The 19,676-nt window shown below is 44.5% G+C and overlaps 1 protein-coding gene across 1 annotated transcript in view; it reads left to right on the plus strand.

Annotated features, from left to right (window-relative positions):
- The first annotated feature begins 9,589 nt into the window (after window positions 1–9,589).
- The window catches only part of PRIM2 (DNA primase subunit 2), a 302,144-nt gene continuing 292,057 nt past the window's right edge, over window positions 9,590–19,676 (plus strand). Inside the window, exons 1-5 of the mRNA XM_052648836.1 lie at window positions 9,590–9,655; window positions 10,333–10,495; window positions 12,408–12,511; window positions 14,973–15,052; window positions 16,552–16,672. Coding sequence (XP_052504796.1) covers window positions 10,342–10,495; window positions 12,408–12,511; window positions 14,973–15,052; window positions 16,552–16,672 — 459 coding nt within the window. The 5' untranslated portion in view covers window positions 9,590–9,655; window positions 10,333–10,341. The remainder of the gene's footprint in view (window positions 9,656–10,332; window positions 10,496–12,407; window positions 12,512–14,972; window positions 15,053–16,551; window positions 16,673–19,676) is intronic.

Raw genomic sequence — 19,676 nt, forward strand, 5'->3', positions numbered from 1 at the left:
ACCTAAGGGTGGAAGCTCCGTGGGACAGTCTTTTGGCAGCTGGGTAATGCCCAGGGCACGCACTGAATTAAGCAGTGATGATTCATGGAAATTCCATTAGAGAAGGTACTCTGTGCTTTATTACAGACTAAACTGGGGTAGCCAAATCATTCTGGAAGGAATGTGTACAAAGTTTTCAGATGAGGACTTTAAGTTTTATAGGTTGGAATTCAATTTGATTCAAAACATCTGTTGAACATTCAGCTGAAACCATCACTTATTTTCAGATATCTCTCATATTTGACATCAGCTCAGGATAATAAATATTTGTTGAGAGCCCACTGAGTGCCAGTCACCAGGGATATAAAGATGAATGACACAGTGGTCCCTGTTTTAGAGATGGTTATGGTCTGGTAGAAGTAAAAGTTATACATTTATATGTGTCTTCCTCTTCCTGACTTTGAGGTTGAGATCTGTAATTTAAATGCACCTTGGTTGCCAGAGCTAAGCATTGGGTAAGTCCACTTTGTTGGTGAAATAAACACAGGAGGAACTCACAGTGATTTACCAGATACAGCAAACTGAAATGTATCATTATTGTGTATTATTGGTCCTGTAATATATAGATTCCCAATGTAATTGCCAAAAACATTGTTTACAGTGAAGTGGTGATCAAAACTGTGGCATGGGAAAGCAATAAAGATACTAAAATAGTTGGAAAGAACACAAGCTATTCTGTACTCCGAAGCTTAAAGTAGGTCTTTAATACAATAAAAAGGCAGTTCTTATGTGACATGTTTAACTTTAAGGTTTGTATGCTTTTCCAGCTCTCTCTTTGTATCTCTACTTGAAGAGATCTTTAGTCTTTCCCATTCTATTGTTTTCATCTATTTCATTGCATTGATCAATGAGGAAGGGTTTCTTTTCTCTCCTTGCTATTATAGAGATACCAAGGGAACATTTCATGCAAAGATGGGCACAATAAAGGACAGAAACGGTATGGATCTAACAGAAGCAGAAGATATTAAGAAGAGGTGGCAAGAATACACAGAACTGTACAGAAAAGATCTTCATGACCCAGATAATCATGATGGTGTGATCATTCACCTAGGGCCAGACATCCTGGAATGTGAAGTCAAGTGGTCCTTAGGAAGCATCACTCCGAACAAAGCTAGTGGAGGTGATGGAATTCCAGTTGAGCTATTTCAAATCCTGAAAGATGATGCTGTGAAAGTGCTGCACTCATAAGAAAGAGCTGCACTCAATATGACTGGAAATTTGGAAAACTCAACAGTGGCCAAAGGACTGGAAGAGGTCAGTGTTCATTCCAATCTCAAAGAAAGGCAATGCTTTTCTTTTTTCAATGTTCAAATGTTGAACATTTAGAACACTGAATTCAAACTATCACACAATTGTACTCATCTCACACACTAGCAAAGTAATGCTCAAAATTCTCCAAGCTAGGCTTCAACAGTTTGTGAACTGAGACCTTCCAGATGTTCAAGCTGGATTTAGAAAAGGCAGAGGAACCAGAGATAAAATTGCCAATATCTCTTGGATCATAGAAAAAGCAAGAGTACTACAGAAAGACTTCTACTTCTGTTTCATTGACTATGCTAAAGCCTTTGATTGTGTGGATCACAACAAACTGGAACACCAGACCACTTTACCTGCCTCCTGAGAAATCTGTATGCAGGTCAAGAAGCAACAGTTAAAACCTGACATAGAAAAATGGACAGTGTATGGTTCCAAATTGGGAAAGGAGTACGTCAAGGCTGTATATTTTTACCCTGCTTATTTAACTTATATACAGAGTACATCATGTGAAATGCTGGGCTGGAAGAAGCACAAACTGGAATCAAGATTGCCAGGAGAACTATCAATAACCTCAGATATGCAGATGTCACCACTCTTGTGGCAGAAAGTGAAGAAGAACTAATGAGCCTCTTGATGAAAGTGAAAGAGGAGAGTGAAAAAGCTGGCTTGAAAACCAACATTCAGAAAACCAAGATTATGGCATCTGGTCCCATCACTTCATGACAAATAGAAGGGGAAACAACGGAAACAGTGACAGACTTTATTTTCTTGGGCTCCAAAATCACTGCAGATGGTGACTGCAGCCATGAAATTAAGAAGCTTGCTCCTTGGAAGGAAAGCCATGACCAGCCTAGACAGCATATTAAAAAGCAGAGACATTACTTTGCCAACAAAGGTCCATCTAGTCAAAGCTATGGTTTTTTCCAGTAGTCATGTATGGATGTGAGAGTTGGACTATAAAGAAAGCTGAGCACTAAAAAATTGATGCTTCTGAACTACGGTGTTGGAGAAGACTCTTGAGAGTCCCTTGAACTGCAAGGAGATCCAACCAGTCTGTCCTAAAGGAAATCAGTTTTGAATGTTCATTGAAAGGACTGATGCTGATGCTGAAACTCCAATACTTTGGTCACCTGATGCAAAGAACTGACTCCTTAGAAAAGACCCTGATGCTGGGAAAGACTGAAGGCAGGAGGAGCAGGGGATGACAGAGGATGAGATGGTTGGATGGCATCACTGACTTGATGGACATGAGTGTGAGCAAGCTCTGGGAGTTGGTGATGGACAGGGAAGCCTGGTGTGCTGCAGTCAATGGGGTCGCAAAGAGTCAGACACGACTAAGTGACTAAACTGAAATGAACCAGCTCTCTCTGAAATGGTCCTAAAATGACATTTATTATCTCATCTTTTAATTTAAAAGACATGTTGCAGGCAGTTTAGGGAAGACAAAGACAATAAAAGTGGCCTGTCCAAAAAGAGCTGAAAATCTGGTGGTGCTACACGGTCAGCCACACGTGTCCACAAACATTTTTGAAAGACTTAACAAAGCTAGTATGTAGGTGCATTTTTCTGAGGAGTACATTCATCGAATCATCCAGTAGCTCATGATCCCCAAAGATGAAGGCTATCTGCAGTAGATGGATAGAACTAGGGAAGAAATCATATGACACGGAAGCACTGGGGTATAACCCAGGAGAAAACCATGCAGCATGAGCAAAGGCTCAGGAGGATGGAGGCAGGTAGTGGGGTGGTGACTGAAATACTGATTGAGGAGGGTTGGAGCTCCTAGAGTGGGGAGGTCACCACAAAAAGACACAGGTAGGATCTTCCAGGCCTTCTTTGGAGAAGAGCTGGTAGGTCATTCCAGAGGCTGGGGCCAGCTGTAGGCAAGAAAGTCACTGAATCTTGGGGCCATGCTGTGGGAAGGTTTCACATGTTTCTTGAATTAAAATTTATAGAGAACTTCATATAAAATTAAAATAGAACTTTAAAAATATCATAAAACGTTCCACTGCCAGTGTCTTAGTTCCCAACAATGTAAGCATTTTTCTGTTTGCAACAGACTAATTAAAAAAAAAATAGAATGCTCAAACTACTGCACAATTGCACTCATCTCACATGCTAGTAAAGTAATGCTCAAAATTCTCCAAGCCAGGCTTCAGCAATATGTGAACTGTGAACTTCCTGATGTTCAAGCTCATTTTAGAAAAGGCAGAGGAACCAGAGATCAAATTGCCAACATCTGCTGGATCATGGAAAAAGCAAGAGAGTTCCAGAAAAACATCTACTTCTGCTTTATTGACTATGCCAAACCCTTTGACTGTGTGGATCACAATAAACTCTGGAAAATTCTTCAAGAGATGGGAATACCAGACCACCTGATCTGCCTCTTGAGAAATCTGTATGCAGGTCAGGAAGCAACAGTTAGAACTGGACATGGAACAACAGACTGGTTCCAAATAGGAAAAGGAGTACGTCAAGGCTGTATATTGTCACCCTGCTTATTTAACTTATATGCGGAGTACATCATGAGAAATGTCAGGTTGGAAGAAGCACAAGCTGGAATCAAGATTGCCGGGAGAAATATCAATAACCTCAGATATGCAGATGACGCCATCCTTATGGCAGAAAGTGAAGAGGAGCTAAAAAGCCTCTTGATGAAAGTGAAAGAGGAGAGCGAGAAAGTTGGCTTAAAGCTCAACATTCAGAAAACGAAGATCATGGCATCCGGCCCCATTACTTCATGGGAAATAGATGGGGAAACAGTGGAAACAGTGTCAGACTTTATCTTTTGGGGCTCCAAAATCACTGCAGATGGTGACTGCAGCCATGAAATTAAAAGACGCTTACTCCTTGGAAGAAAAGTTATGACCAACCTAGATAGCATATTCAAAAGCAGAGACATTACTTTGCCGACTAAAGTCTGTCTAGTCAAGGCTATGGTTTTTCCAGGAGTCATGTATGGATGTGAGAGTTGGACTGTGAAGAACGCTGAGCACCGAAAAATTGATGCTTTTGAACTGTGGTGTTGGAGAAGACTCTTGAGAGTCCCTTGGACTGTAAGGAGATCCAACCAGTCCATTCTGAAGGAGATCAGCCCTGGGATTTCTTTGGAAGGAATGATGCTAAAGCTGAAACTCCAGTACTTTGACCACCTCATGCGAAGAGTTGACTCACTGGAAAAGACTTTGATGCTGGGAGGGATTGGGGGCAGGAGGAGAAGGGGACGACAGAGGATGAGATGGCTGGATGGCATCACTGACTCAATGGACGTGAATCTGAGTGAACTCTGGGAGTTGGTGATGGACAGGGAGGCCTGGCGTGCTGCGATTCATGGGGTCGCAAAGAGTCGGACATGACTGAGCGACTGAACTGAACTCAATTTTTAAATTGTCCAAAGAAGTATTCAATATTATCTATCGTAGAAAAGCTCCAATACTTTGGCCACCTGATGTTAGAGCTGACTCATCTGAAAAGACCCTGATGCTGGGAAAGATTGAAGGCAGGAAGAGAAGGGGACGACAGAGGATGAGATGGTTGGATGGCATCACTGACTCAATGGACAAGGTTTGGGTAAACTCCAGGAGTTGGTGATAGACAGGGAGGCCTGGCGTGCTGCAGTCCATGGGGTCACAAAGTCAGACACACCAAAACAATCACAGGAAAGGGCTTCCCAGGTGGTAAAGAACTCATCTGCCAATGCAGGAGACATAAGAGACATGGGTTCGATCCCTGGATGGGGAAGATCCCCTGGGGGGGGGGCAGGGCAACTCTTTCCCGGAGTCTTGCCTGGACAATCCCATGGACAGAGGAACCTGGTGGGCTCCAGTCCATAGGGTGGAAAATAGTTGGAAATGACTAAAGTGACTTAGCACAGACATACATCATAGGGATGTGAGCACTCCTTCCCTGGTTCCTCAGATGGTAAAGAAACTGCCTGTGTTTAAGTTAAAAAAGGGCCAGTTTAAGACCAGGCTGAAGACAAAGCCAAGAAAAGTTAAATAAAAACAACAATAGCCGAGAGGGATGGTTTTGCACCTAAAATTTTGATTGCAACACATGATATATGCCTGGATTGTAAGATAAGAATGGGAGTTGAAGAAGGCAGCCCACTCACAGTAGTGAGAAACACTGCAGAAAATTGTAATGGTAAGTTCTTACAACCTTGAAATCATATGGCATACATCAGTTCAGTTCAGTTCAGTTGCTTGGTTGTGTCCGACTCTTTGTGACCCCATGGACTGTAGCATGCCAGGCTTCCCTGTCCAACACCAACTCCCGAAGATTACTCAAACTCATGTCCATTGAGTCGGTGATGCTATCCAACCATCTCATCCTCTGTCGTCCCCTTCTCCTGCCTTCCTTCAATCTTTCCCAGCATCAGGGTCTGTTCCAATGAGTTAGTACTTCGCATCAGGTGGCCAAAGTATTGGAGTTTCAGCTTCAGCATCAGTCCTTCCAATGAATATTAAGGACTGATTTCCTTTAGGATGGACTGGTTTGATCTTCTTGCAGTCCAAGGGACTCTCAAGAGTCTTCTGCAACCACAGCATCAATTCTTCAGCACTCAGGTTTCTTTACAGGCCAACTGTCATACCCATACATACATGGTTTTATGTATCCTGCTCTGTTAACTTCATAGCATCCTAAACATTTTCCCCGGTCAATATTGTTCAAAAGCATATATATTTACAATATCCAGGACATGGCATCAACCCAAAAGTCCATCATCAGAGGAACGGATAAAGAAGATGTAGTACATATGTATGACTCAATATTACTGAGACATAAAAAGGCTTCCCTGGTGACTGACATGGTAAAGAATCTGCTTGCAGGTGCAGAAGACCCGTGTTTGATCCCTGGGTTGAAAAGATCCCCTGTAGGAGGAAAGGGCAATCCACTCCAGTGTACTTGGTTGGAGAATTCCATGGACAGAGGAGCCTGGCAGGTTACAGTTCATGGGTTGCAAAAAGTCAGACACAACTGAGCAACTAACACTAATACTTTCAGCCATAAAAAGAATTGAAACTATGCCAGTTGCAAAGACTTGGATGGACTTAGAGGGTGTCATACAGGGTGAATAAGGTCAGAAGAATGAATATCACCTATTAATACATACATGTGGAATCTAGAAAAATGGTACAGATGAACCTATCTGCAAAGCCAAAATTGACACAGATGTAGAAAACAAAGGTACAGACACTAAGAGGGGAAGGGAGAGTGGGATGAATTTGGAGATTGGGATTGACATATATATGCTACTGGGTATAAAATAGATAACCAATGAGAACGTACTACTGTACAGCACAGGGAACTCTACTCAATGCTTTATGGTGACAAAGAGGTGACATATGTATATGTATTCACTCTGCTCTACAACAGACAGTAACACAACCCTGTAGCAAGTAAACCCCAATAAATTTTTTTTTAAGCCTGTGTAATGTCTCACAGGGCTTCCCTGGTGGCTTGGTGGTAAAGAAATATGCCAGCTAATGCAGGTGACACGTTTGATCCCTGGATTGGGAAGATCCCTTTGAGAAAGAAATGGCAACCCACTCCACTATCCTTGCCTGGGAAATCCCATGGACAGAGGAGCCTGGTGGGTTCATGGGTTCATGGCGTGGCGAAAGAGTTAGACACAACTTAACGACTGAAGTTAATTTCAGGACTTATGGACTTCCCTGGTGGCTCAGACGGTAAAGCGTCTGTCTATAACGCGGGAGACCTGGGTTCCATCCCTGAGTTGGGAAGATCTGCTGGAGAAGGAAACGGCAATCCACTCCAGTACTATTGCCTGGAAAATCCCATGGATAGAGGAGCCTGGTAGGCTACAGTCCATGGTGTCGCAAAGAGTCGGACACGACTGAGCAACTTCACTTTCCTTTAATGACTGAACGGTAACAACTGACACATTAGTGAAATTGGTAGTTTGGTGGTTAGCACTATGGTGCTTGGCTAGTCTCTGAGACTTTGAACCTGGCTCTGCCAGTTACTAAGTGACCTTTGAAGTGACTCAACTTCTCTGTTGTAGAATCCGTATCTGTAATGTGGGTTAATAACAGAGACTGCAGTAATGAAATTAAAGGATGCTTGCTTCTTGGAAGGAAAGCTATGACAAACCTAGACAGTGGGTTAAAAAGCAGAGACAACACTTTTTCAACAAAGGTCTATATGGTCAAAGCTATGGTTTTTCCAGTAGTCATGTGCAGATGTGTGAGTTGGACTATAAAGATGGCTGGGTATTGAAGAACTGATGCTTTTGACTTGTGGTGCTGAAGACGGCTTGAGAGTCCCTTGGACTGCAAGGAGATCAACCCTGAATATTAACTGGAAGGACTGATGTTGAATATGGAATACTCCAATACTTTAACCACCTAATGGGAAGAGCTGACTCACTGGAAAAGACCCTGATACTGGGAAAGATTGAAAGCAGAAGGGATGACATAGGTTGAGATGGTTGGATGGCATCATTGACTCAGTGGATATTAGTTTGAGCAAACTCTGGAAGATGGTGAAGAACAATGAAGCCTGGTGTGCTGCAGTCCACGGGGTCACAAAGAGTCAGAAGCGACTTAGCAACTGAACAGAACAGAACCTTAAATGGGTTCAGTTCAGTCACTCAGTCGTATCCGACTCTTTGTGACCCCATGGACTGCAGAATACCAGGCCTCCCTGTCCATCACCAGCTCCCGGAGCTTGCCCAAACTCATGTCCATCGAGTCGGTGATGTCACCCAACCTCTGTCCTCCCCTTCTCCCGCCTTCAATCTTTCCCAGCATCAGGGTCTTTTCAAATGAGGCTTTTAAATGGGTTATGGCAATACAATGAACTGACATGTAAGTCCCTCAGAACACGTTCTGGTACAAGGTCAGGGTCAACTCCTGTTTGGCCCAGGCTAGGCAGATGCTCTGAAGCTTGACACTGTTTCAGCTCAGTCTGCATTTCCGAAACCTTGAACGTCTTGACTGCTCCTCCCCTCCTACCTTGACAGGGACTTCTAGAGGCCTCTTTTGTGAGCGAGACCCGCCACCTGGCGGCCTCAGTTCTGAAACGCTGCCGCGCACAGTGGGGGCCGTCGCCTCCCGCGCCCCGCGCCTCCCGCGCCCCGCGCCTCCCGCGCCCCGCGCCTCCCGCGCCCCGCGCCTCCCGCGCCCCGCGCCTCCCGCGCCCCGCGCCTCCCGCGCCCCGCGCCGCACACCGCCCCGCGCCGCACACCGCCCCGCGCCGCACACCGCCCCGCGCCGCACACCGCCCCGCGCCGCACACCGCCCCGCGCCGCACACCGCCCCGCGCCCCGCGGTCTCCTTCCGCAGAGGCCGAGCGTCCCTGAGTGCGCACGCGCAAGGCGTGCGTCCCGGCTCGACGGAGGTCTCCCTGCGGACGCTCGTCGCGCACCGAGTGTGCGGAAGGGGCTCGCCGACCAGGAGAAAAGCGGCCTGACCCGCGGTACGCAGGCGGCCTAGCCGCCGCCTCTGTGAGCGGTGAGCTGGGCCTCCCGCTCGCCGGGCTTTCTGAGATTATCACCCAGGGTCCCAGTCTGGAGCCGGTGCTGACCCGGCGCCGACAGCTCAGACCCACGCACACGTAGTGCAGCAGTGACAGTGACAATCGCTCCGTCGTGTGCGACTCTTTGCGAACCCACAGACTACACAGTCCATGGGATTCTCCAGGCCCGAACACTGGAGTGAGAAGCTTATCCCTTCTCCGGTGGACCTTCTCGACCTAGGGATCGAACCCTAGTATCCTGCATTGCAGGCGGATTCTTTACCAGCTGAGCCACAAGGGAAGCCCAAAATCATCTGGCAGCGGTGGGATTCGAACCCAGACCCCTAGAGCTGCTGCTGACAAGTCGCTTCAGTCATGTCCGACTCTGTGCGACCCCATAGACGGCAGCCCACCAGGCTCCCCCGTCCCCGGGATTCTCCAGGCAAGAACACTGGAGTGGGTTGCCATTTCCTTCTCCAAAGCATGAAAGTGAAAAGTGAAAGTGAAGTCGCCCAGTCGTGTTCGACTCTTAGCGACCCTATGGACTGAAGCCTACCAGGCCCCTCCGTCCATGGGATTCCCCAGGCAAGAGAACTGGAGTGGGGTGCCACTGCCTTTTCCAGACCCCTAGAGACTGGATCTTTAATCCAGCGCTTTATCACGGCCACGATACATAGGGCAATACCTACGACAGAAATCCAGAGACCGCCCCACCCAGAGTGCCCCACTGAGCATGCGCAAGCCTGGGCTGGGCGGGCTTGGGGGAGAGGGCGGGCTCCGCGGTCCGGCCATTTCCGCTTCCGGTCCCGTTCGAACTCTCCCGCCACCTGAGGAAAGCTGTCGTCGTTGTGTTTATTTGTGTTTGGTGTAGTTGCAGGTGAGAGGAGCTGCCGGGGTTTGCGAAGAACAGTAACCCTGGGGTTGAGGTGTGCGAGCCTAGAGAATGGGGAGAGCGGCGGGCGCGGGGGGCGCGAGTCCGTCCTGGTTGCTTGTCTAGGCGCAGGCAGGTGCCGGGGCTGACAGACCGCGTTGGCTGAGGGACCGCGGAGGCGGCGTGTCGCTCGGCGCCGCTGGACGCTCCGGAGAAGAGCTCCGACGTGCGGCGCCTCAGAGACAGCCATCAGTTTTCAGGGGTTGTCAGGGAAGAAGCCCACCGAGTCGCGTTCCTAGCCTGAAGCTCCCGCGCTTTCCTCCGAGTTCGGGGTCGCAGCCCTCGGGCAGTCTCAGCCTGACCCTGGAGAGCTCAGAGCCTTCAAGGCGGAGCGCGCAGACGCCTGGAGAACAGCCCGCGTCCCCTGCTGTGGACGTTGCGGGAAGTCAGGACCGCTGCCCGCGTCTCCGCAGGGCTCACCTCTCCCCACCTCCTGTGCACCGTGGTTCCAGCGGTGTTGTCGAAGGTCTGGAAGACAGGGACACGACTCTTAACATGTGCGTGCTCTTCAGAATCAGTTGCCACCTTTTGGTGGCAAAAGGTGGCAGAATGTTTTCCTTTGTGTGTGGAGTTATTTTTTGTTTTTAACTCCATTTCCCACCGTTTTTTGTGCTTGCTTCCAGGGTAACAAGATGGAGTTTTCTGGAGGAAAACGGAGGAAACCGAGGTTGGCATATGACCAGAGGAATGCTTGCTACCCACATAGCCTTCAGTTTTACTTGCAGCCACCTTCTGGAAACATGTCTTTGACAGAATTTGAAACGTTGGCTATCGATAGAGTGAAATGTGAGTGATTTGAATTTGAATTTTTGTATTGCTGAGAACCTCACTTATACCTTGCAGAGATAAATTAGAGTAATTTATTTCCTTCTTTAAACTAATATTTGCTGAGGTTTTTCGTTGAGATTTTGCTGTTCATTCATTTTTTCCATGTACTGTGCATATTTATTGAGTGCCACTTTATTCTAGGCGGTAGGGATTTTGAGCTGAGCAATGGAATTGTCATCTTTGTTGAAGCTGTATTCTAATACATGGAGACATGTTCAAAGCAGTAATTATAGTTTAGTATTTTAAGTGCTCTAGTAGAGGTGTTATTGAGACATAGAGATGGGAATGATTGACCTAGTCTGATTAAGTAAAACTTCTTAAGAAAAGTTGAAATGTGACCTGGATCTTGAAGCAGGAGTAGCTGTTTCTCAATAGAGAGGAAGGGAGCGGTTTTGGCAAGCTGAGCTAATGGTCTGAAGGAAGAGCTGGAAGCACCAGAGAGCGTGAAACACTGGAGGGAAAAGTGGCAAGTTCAGGGTGGGTGGAGAGCTTTGGGTAACCAAGAACATTTGGTACCACGCTAATGCTGTGGTGGCATCACCGACTCGATGGACGTGAGTTTGAGTGAACTCTGGGAGTTGGTGATGGACAGGGAGGCCTGGCGCGCTGCGAGGGCGTGCTGCGATTCATGTGGTCGCAAGAGTCGGACACGACTGAGCGACTGAACTGAACTGAATGATGTGATACTGGGGTGTAAGAAGGATGTAGCGATTTTCTTGAGCCTGCTTGTCTTCTATGTGTTGGTGGAAGAAAGAAAGAAGTTCGGTGTCAACTGCAACAATAGCACTGCCTGCAGAGTTTATATTCAAAAGCATATCCTGATGGGGAGATCAGAAGTAGAGGTGAGATACTGTTAGTCATTCTTAGAGGAGCTGGGTGAGAATTGCTAGTACAGAGTACCTGTATTATCTGTTTGCTGAATAAGAGAGTAAAGGACAGGGAGAATGGGTTCTGGGAAGCTTAGCATGGGTTCTGCGATGCCTCATAGAGGTTAAATGGTTGAAAAGGGTCCCTTCAGTTTGGCCCTGGAGGTGAGATGGTGAGGCAGGGACAGGAAGGGAGACATGGAAGGGATACCAAGGAGGTGTAAGTGACAGGGTTTGATGACTACTTGGGTGTGAGGAACAGGGGATCGGGTGGGGAGGGCTGAAGTTCCAGGGTGGCTGATCTCGTGGGTAGAAATGCTGCTGTTAGAGGTGGGTGGCAGGAAGAGGAGCACGATTGAGGGGCAGAGAATGAGTTTGGTTTGGGAGACCATAATACGGAGTCCCTGCTGGACATGGCTTCAGGATTCATTTCAGAAGTTTTTCATTCTTGAATTAATCTCTCTTTTCCTACCAATGGAAGAAGAATTCATCTGAGGAAGAGTTGACAGCGGCTTCAGGAGCCTTTGGACAGAGCGAAGCATCTAGTCAGAGTGGCTTGTTTGCTTCTTTACTGCTGTGTCTTCTCTGCTTCATCAGGAAGGGGCGGGTTATCTTCCGAAGAGTCTGTGCTGAGTTGGTGAAGCACCCGCCTCACAACCGGCTCTGCGCGAGGGATGGATGCGCACGCTGACACACTTGTGCATCCCTCAGCAGTGATGCTCAGTACATCATGATTGTCCCCATCCCTCTCTCCCTTCCAGTTGAGAATCCCTGGTATGAGGTTGTGCTGTGGGATGTGGTTATTTTCTGCGTATGGTTGGAGGTTATTCTCTTATAAACATATATAACATGTAATCTGCTTGCAGAAAATGAAGCTTTAGTATTGTCATTAAAAGTAAGTATGGAATTGCTATCCATAGATTTGTCTTAGATTTAGTTTTTTAAGATTACCTTGCATTTATACATTTCCACCCCCCTTCGTCTGTTTTTCAAATTTTTTCTAGTGCTAAAAACAGTTGAGAATCTTGGTGTGAGCTACATGAAGGGAACTGAACAGTATCAGAGTAAGCTGGAGGCTGAGCTTCGGAAGCTCAAATTTTCCTACAGAGTAAGTAAAAGAGGGACAGAGATGTTCCTTCAGTTTGTGTGTGTACTGGTAGTGACCATGGGAAAGGTCTTGTATTATGCACAGGGCTTTAAAAAAAACTCTTCCTGAAGAAACCTACTGACCACGAGGGATGATTGACATACAGTCAAACTCCAGTGCGGCAGGGTGTCTCCACCTTAGGAATGTGAACATGCGGGACCTGATGATTCCATGGTGCATTTAGGGGGCTCACTGGCATCTCTGGCTTCTGGGCTCTGTTTCCAGATATTGCCAGATGTGTCCTATGCAGTCAAGGTGACAAATGCTGTTATTTGATGTGTTCCAGGAACTCTGTTTTGCTGTCCTGGTGGCTCAGTGGTAAAAAATCTGCCTGCCAACGCAGGAGTTGTGGATTCTCTCCCTGAGTCGGGAAGATCCCCTGGAGATGGAAGTGGCACCCCACTCCAGTATTCTTGCCTGGGAAATCCCATGGACAGAGGAGCCTGGTGGGCTACAGTCCATGGGGTTGCAAAAGAGTGGGTGGGACATGACTTAACAACTAAATAACAACCAGGAACTCCAAAAGTACAGGGAATTAGCTCAGGTTGGGGAGGGCTTCCCAGATGAGATAGTGCTGGAACCGAATCTCAATGGATGTGATCTCATTTTTATTTTGAGAAGATGAATATGGGAATACCAATCAGGAGCTTGGAGATGACAAGTAAATTGAATGGAGTGAAGAGGACTGATTGAAGAGATAGTGAGAAGATGGAATAATAAGATTATAGAGATTGAGTACAAGGAGGAGGGACAGAAGAGTTCTGAATGATGCTTGGGTTTCTGGTGATGACAGCTGGGTGGATCGTGGGATATACAAGAGAGGAGGCAAGTCTTACTAGAAAGAAGACAGTTTAGTTCTCGTAACTCTGAGGTGCTTGTGGAGCTATCTTGAGGGCTGCAGGGTGTGCAGCAGATCTGGGCTTGTAGACAGGCGGTGGAACAGTGGTAGTGTTTGGAGGAGAGAGGTGAGAGATGAATGTGGAATATTTCCTCTTCTAACATGTTTAGCTGAGAAGACCGGGGAGGTAGGTCTGAGTATAGGAAAATTTGAAGGGAAAAGATACACACGTACACATTACAGCATATATTTGAACATATTTATAAGCTGAGCAGAACGATCTGGAAGAGGAGAGGGCGATTGTAGATACTTTGGGAGAACTTTGGATTAGTCATGATCCTTAGGAGGCAGGAGCAGGTGGGCTATGGAGTTTCTGTGTGGGATCAGCTGTGTGTAGGAGGAGAGAGAGGTCTGTCAGTAGGGATAGTGGGGAAGGCAGTACCACACGCGGTGGCAGGAGTTTGGGCTGAGGAGTCGGCCTGAGGCCTTTGCTTTCCGTAAAGTAGATGAGGTCTTGTGATGAGAGGAGGGAACGGTGGTGTATTGGGGAGCGCTGGCCACCTAGTGAAGATCAAAACAGCTGTTGTGAGATGGGGGAAGGAATAGTTATGGGGCCAGATCCCAGCTCTGCTGCTTACAGGCTTGTGACCTGGAACAAAGTCAGTTTCCTCATCTTTAAAATAGGGATATAGTGGTGCCCTCCTCATAGGGGCTTTCAAAGGATTATGTGGATTAATGGATTAAAAATGCTTATAACAGTGCCTGGTACATCGGGAGTGCTCAGGACATGTTTGCTCTGACTGTGTTGAACTTGAGGAAAGATTCCTTGGTGTTTGACTTATTATGACTAGAATGCTGGATTCTAGTAGATATGTAAGAAGCAACAAAGGTTTACTGTATAGCATAGGAAACTGTAGTTAATATCTTATAATAACATATGATGGAAAATAATTTCAAAAATAATATATGTGTATTTGTGTAACTAAATCACCTTGCTGTGCACTTGAAAAGTTGTAAGTCAACTATACTTGAATAAGATATATATATATTAAAAAAAAGATTTCTGGGTGTTGATAAAGGTCCAGTTGAGGTTTGTTGTTGTTCAGTTGCTCAGTCATGTCCAACTCTTTGTGACCAGTTGAGGATAGAGGCTGTGAATTTTTAATGTTCCAAATTCCTATAATTGTATATTTTTTTCCCAGAAGTTCTCAGCATTTTGGGAGCAGGACTGCAGAGTATAGCTATGGATTTGTTTATAATCTAGGTTTTGCCAAATGGTTGAAATGATAATAGTTGAGGGTTTATCTGAGAAGTGGTGGAAGAGGTGAGTGGCTGGGTGTAGGCTGGACGAGAAGGAAAGTTAGAGGAGGAAGAAAACAGTGGGATCCAAACCCAGGAGGTGGTGGTGTTCAATTGTGTTTCACCCAGTTGTCAACCTAAGTAAAGTGATGCTCATCCTGGGGAGCATATTATGAAATCTGTGTCGTTGAACTTCTGCTTCACCATTGGCTTATGCTGACTCAGTAATTCTTTACACCTTTCACTGTTTTGCATTTATTTTCTTCATTTGCCATTGTTTTTCAGGAAAGCTTGGAAGATGAATATGAACCTCGAAGAAAAGATCACATTTCTCACTTTATCTTGCGCCTTGCTTACTGCCAGTCGTGAGTATACCTTTATCTTCCACAGTCAAATCTGACATCTTGGGCTATAAACTAGTGCAGGAGGGCCGACAGGTGTTGTACTCATCATAGGAAATCCCAGGATAACATCAGAAACCAGTGGTTCATGGGCTGAACGCTGTTGCAGCGAATTGTTTGAAACAAGTTGTTGACTAAAAAAATAAAATATTTTTGCAGATTTTGCCTATTAAAACACTTTTTACCTTATGGGAGGGATTCTTCATTTAGGATTTAAAATTAGAGGTGATTTCATTAGGAAGAAGGATTCTGGAATCAAACACTTAACTTGAATCTGCACAGGTTTTAGCGGTTGACTTGTATGGGCGGGTGTCCGTTAGATTAAGATCTTGTCCTTTGGTAGTTTCTTAGAAGTCAATAGTGCCACCCAGAGGAAGGAGTTGGTTGCCTTTTTTTTTTTTTTTTAACTGTGTTTTTTCTTATATTTATTTTGGCTAACTTACATAGTTACTATGTTTCTTTTCTGGCAATAGGCTTATCAAATGGGAATCTTGAATTATTTACTATCCCAAGATAATGACTGAGAAATTATTGACCAGCTTTGGTCCTAGAGCTTTTCTTTTGTTAAAAAAGCATATGCAGTTTATGCAGTTTATGCAATAAGTGAATTGCTGACAATGTGAAAGTCAAATGAGGAAAGAAATCATATTTTACATGGCGTAGCTTAATTATTTTATAACAACAATAATGCCCACCTGTCTTATAAATTAATGTTCTATATCGACGTCTGGGGCTTCTCTGGTGGCTCAGTGGTAAAGAATCCTCCTGCCAGAGTAGGAGATGTGGGTTTGACCCCTGGGTGGAGAAGATCCCCTGGAGAAAGAAATGGCAACCCACTCCAGTATTCTTGCCTGGAAAATCCCATGGAGAGAGGAACCTGGTGGGCCGCAGTCCATGGGGTTGTAAAAGAATGGGACACAACTTAGCGACTAAACAGTAACAAATGTTGACTTTTAAAAAGTTGAGGTATCTTAATGCTTATTAAATTTTGTGAAGTTATAAACTCTAAAGCTGTAAGCAAAGTTTACTTTGCAGAGTTTATCTGATCATAATCTATTCAGAGGTAAAATTACCTTTGAAAACTTGTGATGTTTATTTGGCATTAATAGGAGGGATACTCCATTTTCTGATGTAAACAAATACTTTGCAGTTAGATTAAACGAAGTGTACTATTTCATGTTTTTTGATGATAATGCAGCTAGACTTTGTGTTTATTTCTTTTAATTATGTTCAAAACATCCTTCTTCCCCATATTCTACTCAGTCCTGGGAGATTGTGGCATGTCACCTGTATTCACACTCTTACCATAGTAGAGAGCTTGATGCTGTTAATGAACTTCAGTCTGTTGGCCTATTGCTCACATTTGAATGTTGTTTCATAGAAATGTCTTGGATTTAACAGTCAGTGGACTTTTAAAATTGTCTTTAAACTTTTCACTTACAGTTTTCTTGTCTCTGTTTTAGTGAAGATCTTAGGCGCTGGTTTATTCAGCAAGAAATGGATCTCCTTCGATTTCGATTCAGTATTTTACCCAAGGACAAAATTCAGAGTTTCTTAAAGGATAGCCATTTACAGTTTGAGGCTGTAAGTATATTTTTATAGTCTTTCCAATTGTGTCACCTCCCTTGACCTTCAGTGCTGGTGTTAATATGTGGAGTTTGTTCTCTTGACATTTTCTTCCTGAAGACTTGCCTGAAAGAATGAGTCACTTTGGCTTCACACAAAGTGAACCTTTCTCTTCGATGACTAGAAGAAAAGGGGCTCCTTAGTATCAGAGCATCCCATTTATTTAGTTACTATTTTAAGTATGTGATTTATGAAAGCACAAAAAGGTTTAATTTATAACAGTTCATCTTTAACCAGAATCTTCTAGGCCAAAAATTTAAAGCTTGTAATATTCCACAGAAAACAGAAAAGTGGTAGCACTTATTTCCAGCAATGAGGTTTAGGGTGGGTAATACTTTATTTTAGAAGTCATTTGTCAGCAAAATGTCTGAATAGTTGTAAGGTATAATTCTGTAGACAGATCTGAATGAGTTACATGTAGGAATTATATAGGGAAGAAGAAACGTTGGGTATATTTTTAGCAAGGATACTTATTGTGGATAGAAACAGAATTTATGTCTTTTAGGTGGGCCTGTACTGCAGTGGGAAGAAAGAAAAATTCTGTTTTGTGAAACTTAGAGCAGTCAGATGGCAGTAGGATGGTCAGGACTGTATTTGGGCGTTAGAATGGGTGACTCCAGGCCAAATAAAGTAAAAAAGTAGAAATTGAAGTAGGTGAAGGAATTGTCCTGCTGAGACGTGGATGTGCCCACTGCAGCAAGAACCAGTGTGGGTTTCTGTTTTGGGGGTAAGGAGATGTGTGAAGAGTAATACGTAAACCTTTGGTGGACATTTAGTGTGTCATCTGTGAGCAAGGCACTTTCCAAAGTTTCACTCACTTCGGAGAATCCCGTGAGGTTTCTTGTAGCATCTGCTCAGACAGAGAAAAGTGTTGGTCCCATTACCATCTCACCCAAACCCCATGCTCTCTCCGCTTAGCTTAGAACTCTGATCTTGAGTGAAGTCTGTTACTACTAATACCAGTTATAGTTCATTGATCCTCTCATATTAAAAATAGTTGCTTTTTTTCTTTTTGCTGTTGAAATTATGGTTTTATTAGGTCATAGAGAAGTATTTTTGAGATTGTGTTTATTCTAGATTGTCTCAATAGGTCAGGTAGAATTTTTTGTTTCTTTTTTTAAAAAACTTTTTTACTGAAGTATAACATACACAGAAAACTGCACAGCTCATAACTGTCTAGCTCCATGAAGTAGCATGAAGGTTAAGGAAGAGAACCTTGCGGTCAACTGGTGTTGCCTTGTGTCTCCTTTCTTTACCACCCCATCTCCCTCTGATAATCACTGTCCTGACTTTTAATATCATGAATGATTCTGCCTGTCTTTGAACTTTGTGTAAATAGTATTACGTGGTGTGTATTTGGGTGACTCCAGGCCAAATAATGTAAAAAAGTAGAAATAGGAGTATGTGAAGGAATTATCCTACTGAGAAGTGGATGTGCCCACTGCAACAAGAATCAGTGTGGCTTCCTGCCTTATGTAAATAGTATTAATGGTGTGTTTTTTTTCCCCCAGCTTTATTGAAATATGATGATATATTGATGTTGTGTCAGTTTAAGGTACACAGTGTGATGATCTGATACATATATATGTTGTGAAATGTTTACTGCTATAAAGGTGGTTAACAGATCCTTACATAGCATGTTATGTGAGTTCAGTTCAGTTCAGTCACTCAGTTGTGTCTGACTTTGTAACCCCATGGACTGCAGCACATGAGGCTTCTCTGTCCCTCACCAACTCCTGGAGCTTGCTCAAACTGTTGTCTATCAAGTCGGTGGTGCCATCCAACCATCTCATCCTCTGCCGTCCCCTTCTCCTCCTGCCGTCAATCTTTCCCAGCATCGGTCTTTTCCAGTGAGTCAGCTCTTTGCATCAGGTGGCCAAAGTATTGGAGTTTCAGCTTCATCATCAGTCCTTCCAATGAACACCCAGGACTGATCTCCTTTAGGATGGACTGGTTGGGTCTCCTTGCAGTCCAAGGGAGTCTCAGGAGTCTTCTCCAGCACCACGGTCCACAAGTGTCAGTTCTTTGGTGCTCAGCAGTCTCACACAATCACCATTCTGTTGCGGTGGTGGTGAGGCCCTTGAGGCCCGTTCACAGCCGCTCTCAGGGGCACAGTGCAGGGCCCTCAGCTGCAGCCTCAGGCTATCATGCGATCTCTGGAGCCCACTTCTGTAGCTGGATGTTTGCGCCCTTCCACCAGGGTCTCCTCTTCTCTGCTGCCCAGCCCCTGGCAGCCTCTGTCCTATTCTGCTTCTGAGTTTGACTCTTAGATCCCACAGATAAGTGAGATCACAAGTATACTTTTTTATAATTGCTTTAGTGAGATAGAGTTTACATACCTTAAACTTCACTCTAAAAGTGTGCAATTTATTGGCTTTTTAGTATGATCATAGAGTTGTGCAATGATCACCATCTAATTTTAGAACATTTTCATTACCCTAAAAAAGAAAGCTGTGCCCACTAGTCGTCATTCTAAATTTGTCACTCTGTCATCTCTTGGCAACAACTAATCTGCTGTCTTTGTGAATTTGCCTATTCTGGGCATTTTGTATAAATGGACATTTCATATAGTTTGTGGTCTTTTGTTACTGGCTTCTTTTTAGCATAATATTTCCAGGTTTCATCTATGTTGTATATGTAGCATATATCAGCACTTCATTCATTTTACAGTCATTTCTCTTTTCAGTAGTTGATGGACATTGGATTATTTCAGTGTTTTAGCTGTGATGAATAATGCTGCAGTGAATATTTGTATACGCATTTTTGTGTGGATATCTTTTTATTTGTTTCAGATATACACCTAGGAGTGGGATTGTTAGGTCATAGAGTAATTCTATATTTAAACTTTCGAAGGACTCCCAAACTTTTCTGGAGGGGCTGCATTGTTGTACATCTCACTAGTTTGTTAGGGTTCTAGTTTCTTTACATTCTGTAGCAGTTGCTTCTGTCTTTTTTTTGATTT

The sequence above is a fragment of the Budorcas taxicolor genome, chromosome 11 (assembly GCF_023091745.1).
Source record: "Budorcas taxicolor isolate Tak-1 chromosome 11, Takin1.1, whole genome shotgun sequence".
Taxonomy (NCBI): Eukaryota; Metazoa; Chordata; class Mammalia; order Artiodactyla; family Bovidae; genus Budorcas; species Budorcas taxicolor.